At 41.5% G+C, this 22,597-nt stretch overlaps 2 protein-coding genes across 3 annotated transcripts in view; both read left to right on the plus strand.

The window, feature by feature from the left end:
• LOC135704078 (DDB1- and CUL4-associated factor 10 homolog) overlaps positions 1-22,597 on the plus strand; it is a 97,610-nt gene that overhangs the window by 63,148 nt on the left and 11,865 nt on the right. The window contains exons 2-5 of the mRNA XM_065225506.1: positions 4,900-5,013; positions 15,632-16,001; positions 16,065-16,220; positions 17,208-17,267. Coding sequence (XP_065081578.1) covers positions 4,900-5,013; positions 15,632-16,001; positions 16,065-16,220; positions 17,208-17,267 — 700 coding nt within the window. The remainder of the gene's footprint in view (positions 1-4,899; positions 5,014-15,631; positions 16,002-16,064; positions 16,221-17,207; positions 17,268-22,597) is intronic.
• The window catches only part of Det (Deterin), a 434,366-nt gene that overhangs the window by 53,837 nt on the left and 357,932 nt on the right, over positions 1-22,597 (plus strand). The gene's annotated exons all lie outside the window — the stretch shown is intronic.

Consider the following 22,597-nt stretch of genomic DNA (forward strand, 5'->3'; position numbering starts at 1 on the left):
AGTTCGCGAGGAAATCTTACGAAACTAAGCAGGAACAAAAGAAAGAAGGTGAATTAATTAATGGAAGCTCAGAAAAAGAAGGAAAAAGAAAGGAAGTTAGTCAGACACCACATTAAAAGACAAGAAGAAGAGATTAGAAAGAAGAGAAAGGCAAAAGAAGATATTTTTAATTTGATGGAAAAAGAACAATGACATCCAATAATCCAGAAACATCATTCCTAAAAGTTCTTTTGAAGCAAAAGATAACATTGAGCAGGAGGAAAAATCAGAAAAGGAAAAATTGGCTAAAATGAATGCTAATGAAGATTATTAGTGGTTTGATGCATGCATTCAATAAAATAAGTGCTTGTTATATCATTGACAAATCCTCGTCAGCAAGTCCTCATAAGTTGGCAACAAAAATGGAATGATGGTGAATTCGGAAGATGGTTACATTCTATTCTCCCACAGGTGTCGAACAAACCATGGTTCAAAGGGTTGGACATGAGCCGCGACTTTATACGCGTTATATCAAGGCTTATGTCCAATCACTGCTCGTTAGACTCGCACTTCTATCGAATTGGGCTCTCAGGCAGCAATTTATGTGCGTGTGGCAGTGGTTATCCCGATATCGAGCATGTTATTTGGTCATGTACCCTACACCGTGTTGCCAGATCTGAGTTATCCACATCCCTCAGGGCCCGGGAAAACAACCCGCGATACCCGTTAGAGATGTCTTGGCGCGCCGAGATCTCGACTATTTGAATTTAATTTATGTGTTTTTAAAACGGATAGATCTGAGGATTTAGTAGTTAGTGTCATCTTGTGTTCTCCCAAGTTGTTAGCTGCCCATCGGTGTACCTTTTTCATCACTATGTCGCTAAGTTCGAGATCAAGAGCACATTGCTCTCCAAACCTTGTGTTCTCAATCCCTACCCTGCCATCCATTTGTTACAATTTGTTACCCCTAACCTCGAGATAGCCGCGAGTATTCGGCCCCCGCTTTACTAACGTTAGTTTTAAGTATTTTTGTTATCTAAACAATGAATATCGGCTCCGCAAAGCTACAGAAAATGAGCCTGAAAAAAAACGAATTATAAAAAAAAATATCATTGACAAAAATTCTCCTTCAATCCTATATCTTAGGTTATTTCTTGTTTTCGTCTGAACCTGAGCGCAAGTCAAATTTCGGTCGACTTACGCAATTTTACGATTTTCATTTAAAGCCCGCGCGGATTTAATTTCAAATTTCTCGTAACAACCCTGACAATGTTATACTGATATAGTCGAAAGCGTAGATAGAACACGAAACAAAAAAGGCAAAAAACCATTACATCGCCTGCATGGTCAATTTATAACATTCGTTGCGATGTTCATGAACAGAGGATGATAGGAAACGGAACTAACATTCATTGTAATAGATTTTTGGTTTGCGTGTAGAAAACAACAATAACTTTTCCTCAAATGCATTTTCCGGGTAACGGATTGTGTTTGTTTTCAAGTGGAGGTTTCACAAATAATTCCTGATCATAAAATTATATGTTGACCTACTGATTCCTTTAAAAAAATGCAAAACAGGACACAGTTGTTAAAATCATCGACTACAAATTAAGCTTTTAACAGCATATATCGCAAAAGAATGGAACGAATTCATTTTTCGTATATTTTTTAGGTTTTTTACTTGATGAATCACAGTTTAACACTCTATTGAGACCTTACTTCTGATGTAACATAAAGGAATAATAATTTGAAATATGTACCTCATGCCTTTGCAGGGGTTATGGTTTGTCTCTATCATGCGGTGCATTTTACCTCAATGTTGTGATGCGTCGTGCGTCTTGCTCCAATCGACGATCTCAAGTGGCTGCACATTTCGCAAAACTTGTTGCTTCTAGTTTGTTGTCACGCTCTCTTCTGTCACCTGATCCTGTCGGTTTGTATACTAAGGTCCTTGATAATCTTATCTTGCATTCAGAATCTCTACTACTGGATTAACAAACTGGATGCCTCAACACAGTCGAAACACGATGTATCACTAACTGATAGCTTTATGAACACTTGAAATAAAATTTCAGCACGCAATTTAATTAATTTAAAACAAACAATGTTAAATATGCTGACGAAAAAACACGCAACAAAAACACGTCAGCTTTCAAGCGCGGCCTACTGTGATCCTCGGTTGATTCTCTTTGTTTCAATAGTACATAAAATCAATACAAATCAGCAACAATAATTGGAATCATCCATGAAGCATTGATGCCTACATTTACATACATATTTTGAGATTGCAATCAAGTTATGTCTGTTATGTCAGTTATGTCCCTGTTCATTAATCAGTTTGACATCTGTTTTTTTTTCAATCGCGTATTTTCGTTATTTTTAATCCGTTTTCCTCAAAAACTGTACGTGTCACTTTCAATTTAAGCTTATATTTAATCGCAGGGTGTCGTCACTGAATCCTGTGACAATGATTCTGAAGAGTAAGTTGTCCGCAGAGTTATGTTTGTTTGTCTGTGGCAGTAACAACGAATGACACTGAAAGCACGATATGCTTCCTTCTTGGGCATAGTATTTAACAGAAATTCACAGTATATTCTCAAACGGTGTTCATAAAATATACACATTAAAAAGATGATCAAGTTGTAAACAACTATTCTAAAAAATCACATGGAAGCCATCACCGTGTAATTGACTACATACCTCAGCTCAATTCTCAACCGTATCGAGTTAATTTACGAGCCCTTTCAACGCACTGCATTATGATTATAGATTATAAATTCGACGAAGGGTGCCATAAGGAGTTCCACTTGAAATGATATTGCATAGTCACGTCAAACCACCCGCAAACAGGGGAGGAGGGATACTCTAAGCAACATCGATGTGAACATATACCGCACCAATTTCCGCCCTCACCCATTCACCTGAACCTGGTGTTTCATTACTATGCAAACTGTTGAATTTTATTTCTTCCATTAGCCACAAATGGCTGAAAATTAATAGTATCCCATAAACTATATGAATGGAAGCACCTACATACTATATATATATCTCTGCAAGTGTCGGTCAAATACGACACAAGTCCGAAGATTAATTCACTTAACAGGTAGTATTCAGCATTTATTAGCAATAAATTGCGATCCATCAGCTCGTTTTTCCAATACAATCTAGGAAAGCCCATTTGTCAAACGATTTTGACAGCAACATTAAAATTCATCTATGTTTACATTGATCACGAAAGGCTTCCGCGTAGCACAGCTGGACTAACGGTAGCTTTAACGATCTACATCAATTTGGTCGCGTCCGGCAATTCATCTTCTTGCGGCACCGTCAACTTGCAAGGAAGCTGGCGTGGTGTTGGCCCGTACCTATTTAAGTTGATTGATGGCTTTTGTGTAATACGTCTCACCCCGGTGACACCTACACGTACAATCGATTATTCGCGATTCCTTTCAATTTGCCGTTTGTTGTCTGTTCCATTATTATGCTTCCTTGATCGGGTTAGGTAGATTAACTTTAACCAATCCAAACGGTTTGGCAATGTAAAGGGTGTCCACGATGAAATTGCCACACACAAAATTGATTCGCAAAATTCGAGTTTTCATCCGATTGCCATCAAATTTTCAGGGATTGAGAAATAACTATTAAACTTCATTTTACCATTTTACTCGTATTTTATTTACAGTCCATACGCAAATGCCCGCACCTTGGCCTTAACCCTGGCCATAAGATTCTGCACAACCTGTGAATCAACCGTTTTTTGCATGTAAACCCATACTTTCTTCAGTTCCTCGACTGTCTTCACTACCTTAGGTCGTTTAAGAAGGTGCTGCTTCATAATCGCCCAGTACTTCTCGATGGGGCGGAGCTCCGGAGTGTTGGGAGGGTTGAACATTTTCGGCACGAAATTGACCTTATTGTCCGCATACCACTTCAGCACGTCCTTGGAGTAGTGGCACGAGGCCAAATCCGGTCAGAAGATTGTTGGGACGTTGTGGGCCTTCAGGAGAGGAAGCAGCCGCTTCTGGAGGCACTCTTTTATGTACACCTGTCCGTTCATCGTATCCTGGGTCACGAAAGGTGCACTCCGCTTCCCGCACGTGCAGATGGCTTGCCAAACCAGGAATTTCTTCGCAAATTTGGACATCTTCTGAGTGCGGACATGCTCCGGAACGCTGAACTTATCCTTGGCCGTGAAAAACAGGTTGCCGGGGATCTGTTTGAAGTCGGCCTTCACATATGTTTCGTCGTCCATGATGCAGCATTCAACTCTCGTCAGCATGTTGAGGTACAACTGTCTGGCACGGGTTTTGGCGGACTTGTTCTGCTTCTCGTCGCGATTAGGGGCCTTTTGTACCTTGAACGTTCGAAGCCCAGCCTTAGTTTTGGCCTTCTGGACAAAACTTCGGTTTAGGTGCAGCTTCTTAGCCACATCCCTAACGGAGGCGTTCGGATTTCGGTTGAAGGCCCCAACTACGCGGTTGTGATTTTTGGTGTTGTACGGAATACTTTTTCCTTCACTTCTGGGCTTCCGATCGGTGGTCAACCGTTCCTCGAACCGCTTAATCACCGTGGAATTCGCGATTCCCAACGTTTTAGCGATGGAAAGATGCGAGAGATCCTTGTTCTCGTGATGAATGCGCAAGATTTTATCACGCACGAGCTGTTCTTTCGACTCCATTTCCGCGAGTTTTGATCACAGGACTTTAAAACTTGCAGGATGTAAATAATGCACTATGAACTAAATCCACCCAAATTTTCATTAAATTCTACCCAACGGTTAAAAAGTTAGAGCAATTTCATAGTGTGGCAATTTCATCGTGGACACCCTTTAATCATACAATAGAAAAAAAAACGAAGCTTGTTATTTAATCGAATTTGCATGTTATTTACGATTTTTGTGTTGCTTGTCTCTTCCCGCAGAACAATCCTGGTGGCAGCATGCGAGAAGAAAACGATCGTACTGTTCGATCCGATCACCGAGAAGCAAATGTGCACCATCAAGAATGCTCACATCGATAGCGTCAACTGTGTCAAGTAAGTTCCGAGCGATACAGAAACTAATAGAATCATTGAATACAAGTGCGCCGGTGCTGTAGTGGTTAGCGTGACTGCTTTCTCGCCCCAATGGGTCTGGGTTCAATAAAAATCTCTGGTCACGTCCTCCTTCGGAAGGGAAGTAAAGCCGTTGGTCCTCGGTCCATGTGTGTTGATGGCAATCGATGTCCGTCGGTGATTGGCACTAGAAATACTCAGAGGGAGAGATGGGCGGAGAAAACAAAATTCAATTCGGCAGCAGGAATTTTTACATAAATTATCTCGAAACCTTTGCTAGAAACTAGCATTTCACATGACTTACTTTTAATACGATTTACGTGCAAAATAATAATTGAGTTCATCACAATATTTTGCACATTTCTTGGTGCCATTAATTAACCAACTAAGGTCAATTAATCAATATAGTTAGAATATTGTTTTTGATTTCAAAACCTAGTTGAATTTGAGAAGCACACGAAACATAAAGGTGATTGAATTTCTGTCCGATTGCAATACTCTCAAATTTAATGTAGTAAGAATAAGAAATCCTCGGAAAAATTCCAATGGGAATGTGCGATTGGCTCAGATTTTGACAGTTCATTTGGCTCAAAGCATTCTCTCCGCCCATCTCTCCCTCTGAGTATTTCTAGTAAGAAGTGCATAAACCCCGGAATGTATGCAATACCATGCGGAATGATTATGATTATAAGAGATTGTCAAAATCTTCGAATAACACATAGCGAATCTGGATCGGGTATCAAGATTGGGGCTGCTTGTTTTATGACAAACGTCAGTTTGATCGTTTGTTTTTAAAACCTACCTTTAGTTTGAGGTTCGCACTGCATTCACGTTTCAGCAATCGGCGAGTTTACACGTGTTGTTTTAAGCGGGCATTTTGTAATTGCAGAACTGTGATTAGGTAGTTTGGAAATTTTTGGTTCCGACTGAAGAAAAGTTTTTGTGAAAGGATCGAAATCTTTTGACGGAGAGCTGTGAGTAGAAAGACTGGAGAAATGACTGGTATAGGTATGAGAATGACAACAAAATCCCAACCACACGGATTGCTGTGACATTCAGATGCAACCAGTTGCCATTGGAAGTTCGCATGTTCTGTTGTACTAATCAAGTTAAGCCATTCGTTAGCAAGGCAGTTTTCTGTCAAAACTGTCTAAGATATAATCACCGGACGAACAACTGTCGATCTAGACAGAGATGAGAAACATGTGCAAGAAATCACGACGAACAAGGTTATTAAAAATGCGTCATGCCAGCAAGATGCTTGCACTGTAGGACACAAATCAGGCGATGCTAATTGCCCCGAACGCGAACGCCAAAATAACCTGAAAGTCATAATGGCGAAAACAAACCTTACGACACTGGAAGCACAAGAACAATATTCTATTTACACTCAAAACCAATTCAGCCTGTTGGAAAACATTGAGGATTTCCCAACACTAACTAAATCATATGCGAAGGTATCTCAACACAAGCAACCAAAACCAGACAAGACAGATTGAACGAAGTCGCAAAGTGCACACACCTAAGCGATCGTCAGGAGAAGCAACGAACACGGAAAACATCGGAAAACAGGTAGAAGTGTTCTACGACAAGAAGCGAAAAACGGATCATGAACGAAACACAAACGGAGTGGCGCTGTTCAATCACTACAAGACGGACGAGTTCGAAAAATTCAAGTGGAAGCTTAACCACATGCGTGAAGCGGCACAGAAGTCACATGAAGCTGTACAGCAGTTCAACACGTCACAAGAAGTAATCGTCATGGATGATGACGAAGAAGATCAGAACAACGGAGCCCATGCAAGATTTGCACAGGTAAGCCAGTCGGTTGAGAGTAGCATAAAACAAAGAATTGATTACAATAAAACTAATTAACAAATAAGATGACATGTAAGATTATACAATGCAATATACAAAGTTTAGATAAAAATAAATCAGAGTTAGCCAGAGTAATGATACAGGAAGTATACACAATAGGATTGATATCAGAATGTTGGACAAAAGTTGAATACGAAGATAGCAAATACAAAATTCCGTATTACAGCAATTTCTATTGTTCAAAGTTAGATGGGTATGGAGGTGCAATGATTATTGTAAATGAAACAATTAAAAGTAGGAAAATTGAATTAGACCCAACGGAGAATATACAATGTGTAGGCAGATATATAAACAAAATGGATTTAGCGGTAATTTCGATATACGTTGCACCTAGCACATCGGCTGTCGAATTGAAAAACTTCTTGACGAGACTGTTCAAATGCGTTGAGGGTTTCAGAAAGGTATTAATCGGAGGCGATTTGAATTCACATCACCATTTGTGGGATCAACATCACTCGGATGCAAAAGGAGGAGTTCTGTTCGACATCATCAATGACGAGGACATAATTTTGATGAATAATGGCAACCCGACATTTATTCCAGCGGAATTAAACAAAAAACCATCTACAATTGATGTGGTTCTGGTTTCTCCGGGGCTATATCAAGATACGAAGATGGAAGTATTGCAATACGGAATAGGTAGTAGGCATCTAATCATCCCTATAACAATCTCGAACGAACAAGCATCGACAAATAGATTTTTCGTCAACCGGAAGAAAGTAATGGAAGAAGTGGTGAAGCTGGACGCGAATCAAGTGAAAGGACTAGCAGCATTACAGCAGGAAATAAGGAGAATTATGAAAAACGCGAAACAGAAGAACCGGTACGAGCCAAAGTTTTTGTGGAACGCTGAAATAGAAGATGCATGGAAAAGCAAAAATGAAGCTAGGACCAAATTCAACCGTAGTGGCACACTTGAGGATCTAATGGAGATGAAAAGACGTGAAGGAATATTCACAAGGTGCAAAAACAAATTCATGCGAGAAAAGTTTCAAGACTACTTCAAAGAAATTGATCCAAGTACGTGCAGTAAAGAATTGTGGAGGAAAATAAATAAGTTAACCGGAAAAAAGAAGAAACGAAACCAGGTAATGATCGCACATGAAGACGAAGAGGCAGCAAACTTTCCATTTAGTGACAATTACGACGAATACTTCAGCGCTAATGCAACCTATGACATATTGAATATCGAAAAATGGAACGAAATTCTGAACAAGAAGAAAAAACCTTCTGCGGCAGGTCCAGATGGTCTCAGTTACGAAATACTGAGAAATGTAAAACCCGAGGTTCGAGACAGCGTAATCGAGGATCTCAATCGAATGTGGAAATGCGGAAGACCTGATACAAATATGAACAGAATTAAAATAATAGCTATTCCAAAACCGGGACGAAATCCAGAAATAATCAGCAACTTACGTCCGATTTCTATGCTAAACTGCTCGTTGAAAATCATCAATGCGGCAGTATTAATGGAGCTAAATCAGTTCATACAGAGTAATGCAATACTACCGGAAAATTCTTTTGGCTTCCGATGGCACAACTCCACTACTACATGTTTGAACTACGTCATCAATAGTCTAAACTCGATCAAAAGAGAGGGTTTAACGTTATAACGTTGCAGGAGCGATCTTCATAGATATGTCTAATGCATACAATACCGTTAAAACAGGAATACTTGAACAAGTTCTTTACAAATGCGGTACCCCACTGGAACTAACAAGCTGGATAGTAAACTTTCTCCTAGACAGAACCATTCAAATACAGGTAGAAGCTCAACTTGTAGAGAGGAAATTAAGGGATGGACTGCCCCAAGGGGATGTCTTATCACCCATATTGTTCAACATCTACACGGCACAACTACACAATGGAAAAACAGAGGGAGTGATTTTGGTTCAATATGCTGATGACTTCATGGCAATCGTAAAAGGCAAAAACGTTGAAACGGTGCAACATCGGGCGCAGGCATTTGTAGATGAATTCAAGGAGAAATCGGAACAACTGAACCTGAAAATAAACGAAAGCAAAACTAAATGCATGTTATTTCAACGGAACAAAAAATCATTAAAGTTGCGGATAGGAAACACAGAATTGGAAACAGTGAACACCTACAAATATCTAGGAATAACACTGGATCGTTCGCTATCATATGGAGCCCATATCAGAGGAATTAAGAACTGCGCAACTGACAGAATCAACATGTTGAAGGTAATAAGCAGCACAAAGTGTGGTGGTCATCCTCAAACTGTAAGCCTTCTTTACAATGCAATAGTACGAAGTTACCTAGAATATGCTGCTTCTGTGTATGCAAATTCATCGAAATGTAACCTGGAAAAACTCACGATAACCAACAACACGTGTTTGAGAAAGATTACAGGATGTTCAAAAACAACACCAATCAATACATTATGCGCTATAGCTAGCCAATCTCCGCTACAATTTCGTAGGAAGTTGATAACGGCTAAAGAAATAGTAAGACATGCACAACATCTGACGCCGGTATGGACACAACTGCAAAAGTTGAATGTACCCAACGATGCAACAACGGACAAGTTAACTTTCCAAGAAGAAATTTTCGAGGAATACAAACACATATTCAACGAGGTCACGCGTACAGTATTGGTTCAACCAATCTCATCAAGCATACGAGTTGAATCTGAATTGGACAATAAGCTATGGACTAAAAGGAATACTTCCGCAAAAACACTAAAGCAACTAGCCTTGGGGAAAATACACGGACAGTATAAGGATTGCCGGAAAATCTATACGGACGCTTCGAAGGACGCCGAACACTGCGGCGTGGGTATTTTCGATGAGAATAGCAAATGCAAGATTAGCTTAAAACTGAAATGAATTAGAAGCAATTGTAGTGGCTTTACAATACATGGAAAGGAATCAAATTGAAAATGCTGTAATTCTCACCGATTCGAAGTCGGGATGTGAATTCATAAAAAGTCAACTTGAAACAACTGAAAGAGACGAACATCATTGAAAAAGCTTCAGCAAGTAACACCTGTATCCAATGGATCCCAGGACATGTGAATCTGGAAGGAAATGAGATTGCAGATAGCCTGGCGAAAGCTGCACTCCATACGAAAGAAATAGCCAACAATCGGATATTACCACACGATACCTACAATTGGATTAAAAGCGAAATCACTGAAAATATTCAACAATGGTATGTTAGTTACACACAGGAACATGGCAAAGGCAGAAAGTTCTTTACATTCCAAACAGGAATAAATTTGAAATCGTGGTACCACAACCTGCCGCTAAACAACACCGAAGTAAGGACCCTCAACAGGCTGCTATCCGGTCACGATTATTCTCCGTTCTGGCTCAGCAGGATGAAAATCAAAGATGAGTTGTTCTGCCTATTATGCGATTGTCTAAACACCTCTGAACACATAATTTTCCACTGTATAAAATACCTAATACCCAGAGATAAATATTACTCAATCCAAGAAGCATACGAGGACAAAAACATCGATACTCTGAAAAATATATGTAAATTTCTTAAGGAAATCAATCTGAACATTTAATGCAATGAATCAACTAAACTAAAAAGCTACTCCCAATGAAAACCCGACTGGCGTTATAGCGAAAATGCTGTGCCATCTATCAGTGGGCTGTTTTGACAACACCCTCAATCAGAAGAAGAAGAAGAGGTTCGCACTGACAAATAGTTCGAATTCGCACGGGTTGGAACTGGTTCCGCACCTGGATAATAAACAAATTCGCTAATAGTTTGGTGCGACTAAGTACAGGGTAGGAATCGAAAACAAGTTCGAAGTGTCTTACCCAGTTGAGTATTATGTGTTCAGTGGACTACGACTAGATAAAACCTAAGCAGCTTTACAGCAATGGAAAAATCAACCATCTGGTGCCATTGACGACGGGATCGTTTAGGGAACTGCGAGTGGTTAGTTAGTTAGTTAGTTTGTTCGTTTAATTGTCTCTGCCAACAACACGATTGGAAGTCATTAGACATTATAAGCTAAGAATATGCACACATGCATACTCGTGGCGTGACATATGCAGTCTCGTGTCTTGTTAGTTTATTTTGTTTAGATCATTTCCTAGAGGAGCGGCGATAAGCCGCGTGAAGTGTCGCACTCTTGTAATTTGCACTTGCGATCTAACATTGTTTGTTGGGGCAATTAGGCAAGGGAGTACTGTGTATAGTGGAAACGGCTGGTTGGCTAGTTTGTCATTGACAATTGCAGTATCACGATGGGAATTGTAGTAAATAGAGAGGTAGAACGCGAAATCATAATCATATGCACAATTTACAACGCTTCGACGTAGCTTTTCAGGTTCGTTCAAATTTTGATCGGATTCAATATAGTGATTGGTGACGTTTGAAGCACGCACAGATTGTATCCGGGACTCCCTTCCCGAGCAAAGCTGAAGATCAAATTGAAATCAAAATTCGCTGTTATGTTGTACCTTGTTTTGATTACTCCAGTTGATCTCGTTTTCTATGGATTAACGGTTAACACAGTTAAAATGAGCGAAATTTTTACATTGTTAAATCAAACGGAAAACTAAATCAATTTGATTACTTTTGCTTTAAATCAATTTGATTAATGATTACTTTCATTTAAATCAATTTGATTACTGATTTTGCTTTCATAATATTTAACTTAATACGGGGTCCCGAGCAGAGAATGAAAACAAAATGAAACCCAACTTTGATATCAAATTTAATAATCTTGATATTTGGAAATATATTGGTTGATATCAAGATTCAAAATCGAGGTGCTGTTCTAGTGAAAATTACAGAGAGGGATGGACACTGCCTTTTCTCCGCGATCGTAAACCAAATATACCGCACGGATGTTCGAAGCAAGCAACATTACAGGAAAATCTGGGAAACACGATGCCTGGTAGTGGAGTACATAACAAACAACATGGAGTCATTTCACGATATTTTGATGGCCCATGTAACGGATCCCGACATAACCGTTCCAGGAAACACGCAAGAGGAAAAAATCAACATTTCCTACATAATCTAGCGACGACGGCAGAATGGGGAGGTGTTGAAACAATTATTGCCGCATCTCAAATGTGGCACAAACGGATCGATGTCTACAACGAACGCGTAAACATCATGCAGTTTAACCACGGAGCCACAATCAATGGAGCCCACAAGGATGAATCATGGCCGGAATCATTACGACAGTGTGGTACAAAGGTTGAATGTTAATAACATTCATCCCACCGCACGCACAGTACAACCAAAAACCGAATCTTCAACGTCCCTCTCAGCACTATAGAAGCATGGCAGAGAAATCCTAATGTAGATTCCTCTCGAATAAGCTACCGCAGCGGAGCGATTGAAGGACCAGACAATGGCCCATCCGAACAGCTAGAAAATAATATGTTCAAATTTGCGACCTGGAACATCAGAGGATGTTCAACGAGTGAAAAACGCAACAAAGTGACGATACCACGCGTCAGCGAGAAGGAAGAGGAACAGTCATAGCGATCGATAAAACAATCCATCGGGAGAATATGTTCCGAAAGATCAGCAGCAATTCCGCTTCATACCTATGCGAAGTGATGGGACAACACGTACTTTTCATTTCAACCTATATAAGACCGGTGACAAATGAAGAGAATGGAGAATTCGCTGCATTAATTCGTTACATACTTAACTTACCCAAGGAATTGCAGAACAAAATAGTAATGTTTTCAACTTTTCAAACCTAACCTAAATAGAATCTTGTAACATGACATGCCCTTTTACATATCACATTTCTAGGTGATTATCGGAGACTTCAATGCTCATCTAGGTATACAGAGCATAACGGACGACGATCGAAATTACATTTGTCCGAACCTACTACACCAAGAATGCAACACAAACGGTTTGGAATTGAAGAATCTTCTGCACTGTTTGAAGTTAAAGGATTATCTAACGTATTCCAAATCACCATCAGTACGAGTTACATGGTTTAACAGAAAAAGCGAGTCACAAATCGACCACGTGTTAATGAGCATTATGAAATGCTACAAACATCCAGAGGTTAAGGCATTTGTTCATCCAAGCAAGCTGAGTGATCACAAGGTGATCATAAGAATTCTAAAAGAAAACAATCCGAATTTAAGATTAACTCCCGTCAGTTCAACATCTACTCGCGCTGAAGCGAAGCGTCGTAAGTTCGATGTGGATGCACTCAATACCGATGAGAAACCTAGAGAAAAGTATCAACGAGCTCTGAATGTCAACATACATAGACAAAACCTAGCAAATCGGATGAGCACCAATGAAAAATGGAAAGCATTATCGAACGCCATCACAAAACTACGTCGAGGTCCATCAACAACTCCTGATGGATAGATCCAACAGCACTCTAAGGAGAGAGTGCGAAAAAGCACGGATGGAAAAGCGGGATGAAACAACAACTAAACAAGATGACAAAAACCTTCCGATTTCTGAACAGCAAACAATGGAAATTCATCCACGTTAATGGGAGCTAAAAATCCGAGAACAATCAACAGAACATGATATTGAGCTAATTGAGGAAACAGACAATCGCTCCCCAGGGCCCGAACCTATCAGAATGGAGATTATAACAATCCTCATGAGTATGAAGAATAACTCAGCTCCAGGTCTGGACGGAATTGTAGGTGAACTACTGAAGCACGGCTCCGAGGAACTAATCAACATCCTGGTGGATTTAATCAAAAACATATTCAGAACTAATGATGTTCCTAAAGAGTGGATGAATTCTCTTCAAATCCCGATTCCCAAAATCCACAACGCTCAATCGCCCAGTGATTACCGATGCATCACACTTTACTCGGTAGCATATAAGTTATACGCGAGAATTTTACTAAGTAGACTGGAACAGCAGCTCCCGCCATTGCCACAAAACCAGATGGCATTCCAGCAGAAGCGCAGCGTCTGCGACCAAATCTTCGTTCTACGCAGGATTCTCGACGAAAGATGGCGTAAGAGAAAACCAACCATCTTGGCATCACTGGATCTTCGACAAGCTTTTGACAGGATTGACATCTCAAAACTTCCCACGATTCTGAAATCCATGAATGTATCGGATGAGCTGATAAATCAAATAATAAAAGCCTGCATCAATGAGCTTACTTCCATTCAATGGTTTGGAAACCGTACTCCGTCAATTAGGAAAAACCGAGGAATAAAACAAGGATGCCCAATCAGCCCAGTATTATTCATTATTATGCTGCACCATGTTCTATCTACGTTGAAAGAATTCCTACCGGACCTGAACGTGGACGAGATAGGACGAATTGCGTTCCCGTTTATACTGGCGTACGCGGATGACCTACTGTTTATCTGCGAATCAACTGAAGACATTGAGAAGATTATCGAACTGCTGGAACCTCTCCTAGCATCTATAGGACTTGAAATAAATCAGGCCAAGTCAAAGGTACTTTTCAGATTCCCTCAAGATGGTGAGTTTGGGAGAGGGTCTTCTCAATGGGACAGAATCAACGCATCAAAGACAAAATACATGAAAGGAAGAGGTTCTAGGGAAGACAATGTTAGCCTCTCACCCGAGTTCAGATTGACGGTGACGAAATCGAGGTGGTCGACGGAGTTCGTGTATTTGGACTCACTGGTGACCGCCGAAAATGATACCAGCAGAGAAATTCAAAGACGCATCAAGGCAGGAAATCGTGCCTACTTTGGACTCCGGAGGACGCTCCGGTCGAATAAAATTCGCCGCACGAAGTTGACTATCTGCAAGACGCTGATTAGGCCGGTGGTCCTCTACGGCCTCGAGACCTGGACTATGCTCGTGGAGGACGAACGCTTGGTGTTTTCAAACGGAAGGTGTTGCGTACCATCTACGGTGGAGTGCTAATGGATAACGGAGCGTGGAGGAAGCGCATGAAACCACGAATTGCACCAGCTGCTGCGAGAACCATCCGACCCAGTGAAAATGGTTCTCGAATGAAGAGGCGCCCAGCGGGCAAGGGGGATCGACCAAGTAGAAGGCGGCCTGCGGACCCTTCGCAGACTACGAGGCTGGCGAAAGGTGGCCATGGATCGAGTAGAGTGGATACGACTTCTTCGGACAGCAGATGACAACAAGGCCTTAGCCTGATTGGTAAGGTAGCATTTTTATATAGATGAAAACGCTTTAAACAATTATTCAGTACGGAACGATTTTCCCGTGATGGTATTCTGAAATGGAACCCACGGAATCAGGGTCAAGCTTTCAGCCATTGGCTGGTTCGCCTTAAATTTATATAATTGTTCAAATACTTTATATAGATCTATCCATAAAGGATGCGTACCATATTTCATATTCGGGAGTCGAACCCGCCGTCTCCGGCTTGGCAATGCCGTGCCTTTACTGACTAGACTACCAGAGGCCCCTCAAGTCTAACTGGGACCCTATTATTATAAATATTTAATTACACTGATGTATCGAGTTACTCACGCTGCATAAATCGTTAACATCCGGAATCCAATCTCACAGAGAAAAATATTCGAATTTGATGCAAAAACACCTGCAAGCGCGTGCAAATCCTATCATTTCATGGTCACGCGAGTATCGGAGAGTATCGGATCTCCTGCGCTGTGTACAATGTCCTTGTATCCCATTAGGTATTGACACAATACCAGCTCTCTGTTATCCGGTTTCGCTCCATGAGGCGACACCTGCTGCAACTTGTTTTTTTTTTTGTGATTGCAAAGCTCTTACGACTAGATTTATTTTATTTTTTGCAGATTCCTCGACAATCGGATGTTTGCCACCTGCTCGGATGACACCACCGTCGCCCTGTGGGACACCCGGAATCTCAAATCGAAAATCCGCAGCCTGCAAGGTCACTCGAACTGGGTGAAAAACATTGAATACTGCAAGAAAGACTGCCTGCTGGTGACGTCCGGCTTCGACGGGTCGATATTCACCTGGGACATCAACAGCTACACCGAGCAGGGCTTCGTCTACCAGAAGGTGTTCCACACGCCCGGCTTGATGCGCTGCCGGTTATCGCCGGACGAGAACCGACTGGTGATATGCACCACCGGGGGCTATCTGATCATCATCCACAATCTCAATTTGGCCTCGCTGGCCAAGGATCTGCGCGGATTCAGGGTAGGACCACGAACCCACCATCCCGATTGCGATCGGCACGATTAAAAACTTTCCTTCTTACAGCCCAATCTCTACCGGTTGATGCAGCTGCGCCATCAGTTTATACCGAATGCGGCCCGGTACGATCAGGCCTTCTCCCGCAAACAAAAGTACAACCGAGTCGAGCTGGTCAGCGATTTTCCGGAAGGAAACGACGCGGAAGTCATCAGTTCCCTGCAGGTAGGTTCCGTTCTGATATTCCTAATCCTCCTTCTCCGGGGTACTTGTTCGTTCGGTACCCTTCCTTCTCTGTGTGCTCTGTTGTGGTGATTCACACAGCAGCGCTCAGGCAGCCGAAGCATGTAAATCCAAAACAATTCACGCTCATGCAGCGCCAGATTTATTGACCGTGGACAATCGGCCCATTGTAAATGCCCAGAAGCAGCGACTGAACTGCTGCTACGAGTGTCCATCGAGAGGCGCTAGAGGGTATTGACTCTTTGCGGTCCAACTCGTTTTTGCTTGTGCGAGCGGCATGTGGTGCTTATAGGCACCGACTTAAGTGCGCCTGCTGGCTGACCCTGACTTTGAATTCGACTGTCGAGACGACGGCGGTGTTTTTCGCGCGAAAGGTGAACCAACGGAGTTCAAATTGTACGCTTCTGTGATTTTGTTGCATAATAATAAAAAAAAAAAAAGACCAAACCGATGTGGTTCCTCAGATTCGGATTCGTTCAACCTATGAGTAGGTGTGTGAAAAGCTCGCTCATGATTGGCAACGGCGTTTATATGGCCAATTAAATTCGCTTCGGATGCCGATAACGAACAGCCACTAAGCTACCCATTTTAATACTAGAGGAGCAGTGTTGATGGTTCGTTGAATCTTTTCGGCTTTAATTGTAATTTGTCATGGATTTACAACTTCTGGTTTGTTAGTGGCTGAAGAGGCTCCGGGCGATCGATCACTCATGAGTCGGTGTACCTTAGTAATTGCGGCTTGGTTGACGTCGTCGTCGTCGTCATACAGCAGCCGGTTAGCTAGCGGTAGTCGTCGAGTTAGCGGAACATTCTGCTTCCTCCTAGAATGTGTCAGCAGAAGGTGAACAGAAGAAAGGGAAGAGGAGCAGGAGGAGGAAGAGTTGTTTAGTTTTTTAGGAGCCATGATGCCGGTGATCAACCATTAAAACGAACTCAGTCAGTCACTAACTTGGTACTTCCTTATTGCAGATTCATCCTCAAGGCTGGTGCGCACTCAGCAGGAACATGAGCTACGATGAAAGTTCTGAGGTGAGTAATCTGCGCGGAACAGTTTGACATATGTACAGTTAGCGTTCTATTTATTTTGAGAGGGTAGGTTTTATAAGCATGGGGTTGATCGTTAAGGCGAACAGTGATACAAAAGAGGATTTTTTAACGCTTGAGTGGGCGAACATTGGATAACTTTGGTTTGTTTATTGCGAAAACTGAAGAAAAGTCTGGAAACGATACTAACCACTTCACGTTGGTTTAGGACTAGGGTATAGCTCCAATTTGGATGTGAAGTTGAAATATCGAATGCGTAGTGACAACCCTTTAGATTATTGAAGAAATCAACTCTTGAAAATAAAAAAGACTGAAGCACAGTTCTTTGCTATAGTTCCCTCTCCATGGCTAGTTTTTGTACCTTGACGTTGGTGGCACCAGGGCTTAGATCGTGGTAGGCGGCGATGAAAAGTTGACGTGTTTTATTTTTGCAGCTGTACTTTTTTCGAGTGAATTTGTATGATTTTATGAAGTTTCAAACGCGGTTGATGATTTCAAAAGTATATTTTAGTGTTCGTGATTCAGGAAAAAAAAATCTTTAGAAATGTGTCCTAGTCGAGGGAAACCCATTCCGAAAAATGAAGTGTCGAGGAGGGAATCCTCTGGAGGTACCCGTGAATGTGTAAAAAGTAAGAGGTTGTATCCAAGACTCGACCGTAGATTTGACGTAGGATTACGTGCTCGGTATCAATATTTGGCGACTATGTTAGGGAAACCACTTTTGCAGGCAATCGGTGATAATTTTGATAACCATTGCAACAGTTGGACATTTGTGCAATTTTCAATAGTGGCCTATTGAAAATTGATAAAGTATTCAATTTAGCAGCTTTGTAGAAAAACTACCAATCTATTGGCTTGTTTAGAATTAAAATCCATCCACTATTGATAGTGTTATAAGTGATCAAAACCTGACCACTTCTGGTAACGGTGTATTAGTACCGTCCCCATGTCGCGTTCATCTAGATAAAATTGATAAATAGCAGATTTTTATCGATGGGCCCAATCTTAGATCCATAGGCCAACATTAGAGCCATTTCGCCTACAAAAAATTCTATGATCCATATTAAATTTCCTATGTAAGCGCCGATCGAAACAAACTTTTTAACGTCACTACAAGGGTGATTGAGTAAACGAAAGAAACGAATCGTGCGAAGTGGAATAAAAGCGAGGGAAAAACTAATTAATAATTTTGTCAAGCTTCTGCATTCATGTTCCATCAGATGTCACTGCTGTTGTTGGCGGTGGCATCTATCGGAATCTGTTTTCCGATAATTGTTCACAGAGGACGGTGCAGTGTCAGTGTCAGGTACTCTATTTTGTAATCTGTGAAAGGGAAATCACAAATTGGGTGTCATAAAAAAACATGGCATGTTGAGAGATTGAGCTCGTGAGAGCTAATTTTCTCTCACAAATTTGAATGTTTTGGCTCTCTGGGGACTGGCAGTAAAGCAGGTAAAACTGTATGGGGAAAAATCCTTCTTATTTCCGGGAAATAAATAAATGTCCCTGACTAATTTATTTAGGTTGCCGTTAACTTTTTTTTTGTCCTGAATATGCACCGAAAGCGAATTTTATTCCCACTTCTCTCAAATTCTATATGGGGATTTTTATCACTTCCTACCAGCGGAACAGCGCCGTCTCTGTGGAAAATGACCGAACGATATGATTAATCTCACCAATACATTCGGGCCTACAATTCCACACCTTCTATAGACCAGGTTGATAGCTAGCTGCTTGCAGGAACTGATGACCATGACAAATGTCCAAATAATACTCTTTAAAAAATTTATGGTGGTCCTGAAAAGGACCGTTCTATCGTGATGGTTGAGTAATGCTGAGCTGAGCACAACGAGCTACTGATTCCGATCTTAGCCTAGCGGTGGGACTTCTTCCTCCTCCTCTATGGTTGCTCATGTGAGCTCTGCAGCTCGCTGCTTGCAGGTAGCCTTTCGTTGTGTACTGGAGAACAATGCTCAACGCCACACGCCGAAAGTACTGCTTCTGCTGCTACTACTGCTGCTGATACCGATGACCGGACACCACCAATCGAATTCGATTTTTGAATCTGTGTTAGGGAGAGCGCTTTTTGCAGGCAATCGGTGATAAATTTGATCATCATTGCAGCAGTTGGACTTTTGTGTAATTTTCAATAGTAACCTATAGAACAATAATAAAGTGTTCATTTTAACAGATTGATAGATAAATTTCCAATCGTTTGGCTTGTTTAGAATTAAAAACCATCTGCTATTGACAGAGTTATATGTGGTCAAAACCTGACCTCTTTTCGTAAGGCTTGTACTCGAAAAAAAATGCACCATTTTTATCCGTGTGTAACTTTTTTGATGAAAATCTGGGTATAACTAGTTTGGTTTTATTGTTTACATGTGCAAAATTTCATAACAATCAGTTCAGTGGTTATTGAGATGTCATCGAAACACGAAGAAAATCGCCGGAGAATTTTGCGCACCATCATGGAAAATCCGACTGCGACCATGATATGGATCGGAAGACAACTGGGAATCACCCATACAACTGTGTCTGGGGTGGTAAAATCGTTTAAGGAGTCCCAGACGACCGAGCGGCGGGCTGGAAGTGGAAGAAAATCGAAGACAGCTGACCCTGTGAAGGCCCGGAAGGTGTTGGATTATTTCAAGCGTAATCCGAACCTTTCGATTCGCGACGCGGCTCTGAAGTCAAAGTGTTCCGCCTGGTTCGTTCAGCAAACCATGAAACGAGCTGGGCTTCGTGCATTCAAGGTCCGGAAGGCACCGAACCGGCGTGATCAACAAACACGGCGGCCAAATCCCGCACAAGGAAACTGTATCGAGAGTGGTTAACGAAACCGATGTGTGTGTTATTATGGATGACGAAACCTACATCAAGGCAGACGCAAAGCAGGTTTTATGTTCCGGAAGACATAAGGAAGAAGAAAGTGGACAAATTCGCCAAAAAATACTTGCTCTGGCAGGCCATATGCCAATGCGGTAAACTGAGTAAACATAATGGTAATGGGTACCATCAACAGCGAAATTTACCGCACCGAGTGCCTCCAGAAGCGTCTGTTGCCCTTCCTGCGGTCCCACGGAGGCGAGACATTATTTTGGCCGGACCTGGCATCATGCCATTACGTGCGATCGACGTTGGATTGCTAAAGAGACAATAACGTTGTTTTTGTACCAAAAACCGCCAACCCCCCAAATTCACCAGAGGTTCGTCCGGTGGAAAGATTTCGGGCCATAATGAAGGCCAAAGTTCAAAAATCGTCCAAGGTGTTTAAGAACGAGTTGGAGCTGAAGAAAGAATGGATGAAAGTGACCAAAAAGGTCGGCTCCACCATTGCACAAAATGTAATGAGGGGTCTTAAGGGAAAGGTGCGGGCTTTCAGCGATGGAAAGGAAATTGAATAAAGTAATTATGCCGAAACATAATCCATATGTATCAGGGGAATTTACGTATTGTCGGCAACCTAAGCTGCGACCTTCTTTCTATAGCCTTTTCTCTATGGAACGCACACATATGCAGTATTGGTTTGTTTACAATCTTTTGCTGCCAGCTGCTCTAACAATTTCAGTCGAAAGAATTGTCAAAAACTGTTTTGAAACGCTTTTACAAAGCTCCAAACTTCTCTAGTGAGAGCGAGTATTGTCGGCAACCAGTTTTTCTTCGGCAACCGTTCCATTTGAACTGCATGTAAATCTGCTGTTCTATTATCGGCAGCTCGAAATCAGCTACAATTTGTAGTGCGTGTGTTTCATTTCAAGAAAACCCTGCTAGATTGCTTTTTCTCAGTGGTAAAAATATAGTCAAATTGAAGCTGAAAGCATAAATAATCGTTTGCATGCATTCAGCGAAGTGTTTTCGTAAGAAAATCCAGTGAAAATAGTGTTTCAATTTGGGTTGCCGGAAATAGTCTGTCATGCCGAAGCCGTCATTTCCCCTAGTTCATTCCCTGAAAGTTTCAAGAAAATCCGACTTAAAATAAATTTTTGGCGAACACTTTTGTCTGGTGCATTTTTTTCGAGTACAGGCCTTAATGCGATCGATTTTGGTTTTTTGAAATTGCACCCCCAATATGTTGCCAAAAGACGTAACCCTAGGTCAAAACCTGGGTGAAGTGCATTAAGACAATTTACAAGAAGAGTGAAGATGTCGCATACTCGCAAAGAATGGGAGAAGGAAGTTTCGTGACGGCTTCCGAAGCCAAGTAGAACCTCCACGAGGTGGGACAATCATTCGTCCCACCATTAGCTCAATAATTCGTTCAGTCGCAGCGTTGAACCTGACTATTGGCCACGAAAAGACTTGCCAAGGCACATAAAAAATCGACTACATACATCCGAACATTTGTTTATCTCAAATCGACGGAAGACATTCCACGCAACTACCATAAACCGGACTAGTTCATGTTGAACTTCGTCCAGCTCCGCCTACAATTTGGACTTCTACATCAACACATGGCAAGCAGCCTTCAGGTTCAATTGGCTAAACTTGGTGAGTTCGTTCCATTTTGTAAATTTTTATCTTTTCAAACCAGTAACGGTGGGTGATCACCTTTTTGTGGTGCGTTACTGGTATAAGATCCAGCACCGAACCCTAGTCGTGACAACTTCAATCTAGGGAATCAGGAAACAGTTATCAAAGGATCACATTTTAGTCCTTGTTACTTTTTATGACTTGATAATAGTGACAAGATCTCGGGTAGTTCTCTTTTCAGAAAGCGAGTAATGGCGCTATAGCCATAAGTCATAAAAGAAAATGGAGCATCACTTAACCTTTCTAGCTTTGATGCTTCCAACGACCAACCAATCATATAATTACCAAAATCGGAACGTACGGTACGAGATGTCCACGTTTTATGTTTTCTGTTTTCTGAATCATCTTGCCCCTTAAATGCTGCACAGTAGGCCTGGCCGTTTTGATATGTGTGACGCATCTTCGGTGTGAAACATATATCAAATAAACAAGAAAAATTTAGGTATATATATCATTTTCCAGGATGCTTTCAAGAACTGGCTGTGTTGGTGTTAGATTAGATTAGATTGACGTTGGTGTGAGGGCTTAATCTCATGTCACAATGGAACGTCGAAGACGGTGGGTTTATGGTCGACATCTCTAGCTCAAGTCGAGGCAGTGTGCCGTTATGGGCAGGCGTTGTGAATTAGTGAGCCTTCCGTCTCGAACCATGGCTTGAGAGAAGTTCTAGCCGCTAGTGACAGTATCACTCCTGTACTGCCTATAATCGCATATCAGTCCCATATGGTTCATTGAAACTAGCATGTTTTTTTTTCATATCAGTGAAAAATATGGCAACTCAA

The sequence above is a fragment of the Ochlerotatus camptorhynchus genome, unplaced genomic scaffold (genome assembly GCF_037179485.1).
Source record: "Ochlerotatus camptorhynchus isolate MF236.1 unplaced genomic scaffold, CSIRO-AGI_Acam_v1.1 ptg000230l, whole genome shotgun sequence".
NCBI classification, from domain to species: domain Eukaryota; kingdom Metazoa; phylum Arthropoda; class Insecta; order Diptera; family Culicidae; genus Ochlerotatus; species Ochlerotatus camptorhynchus.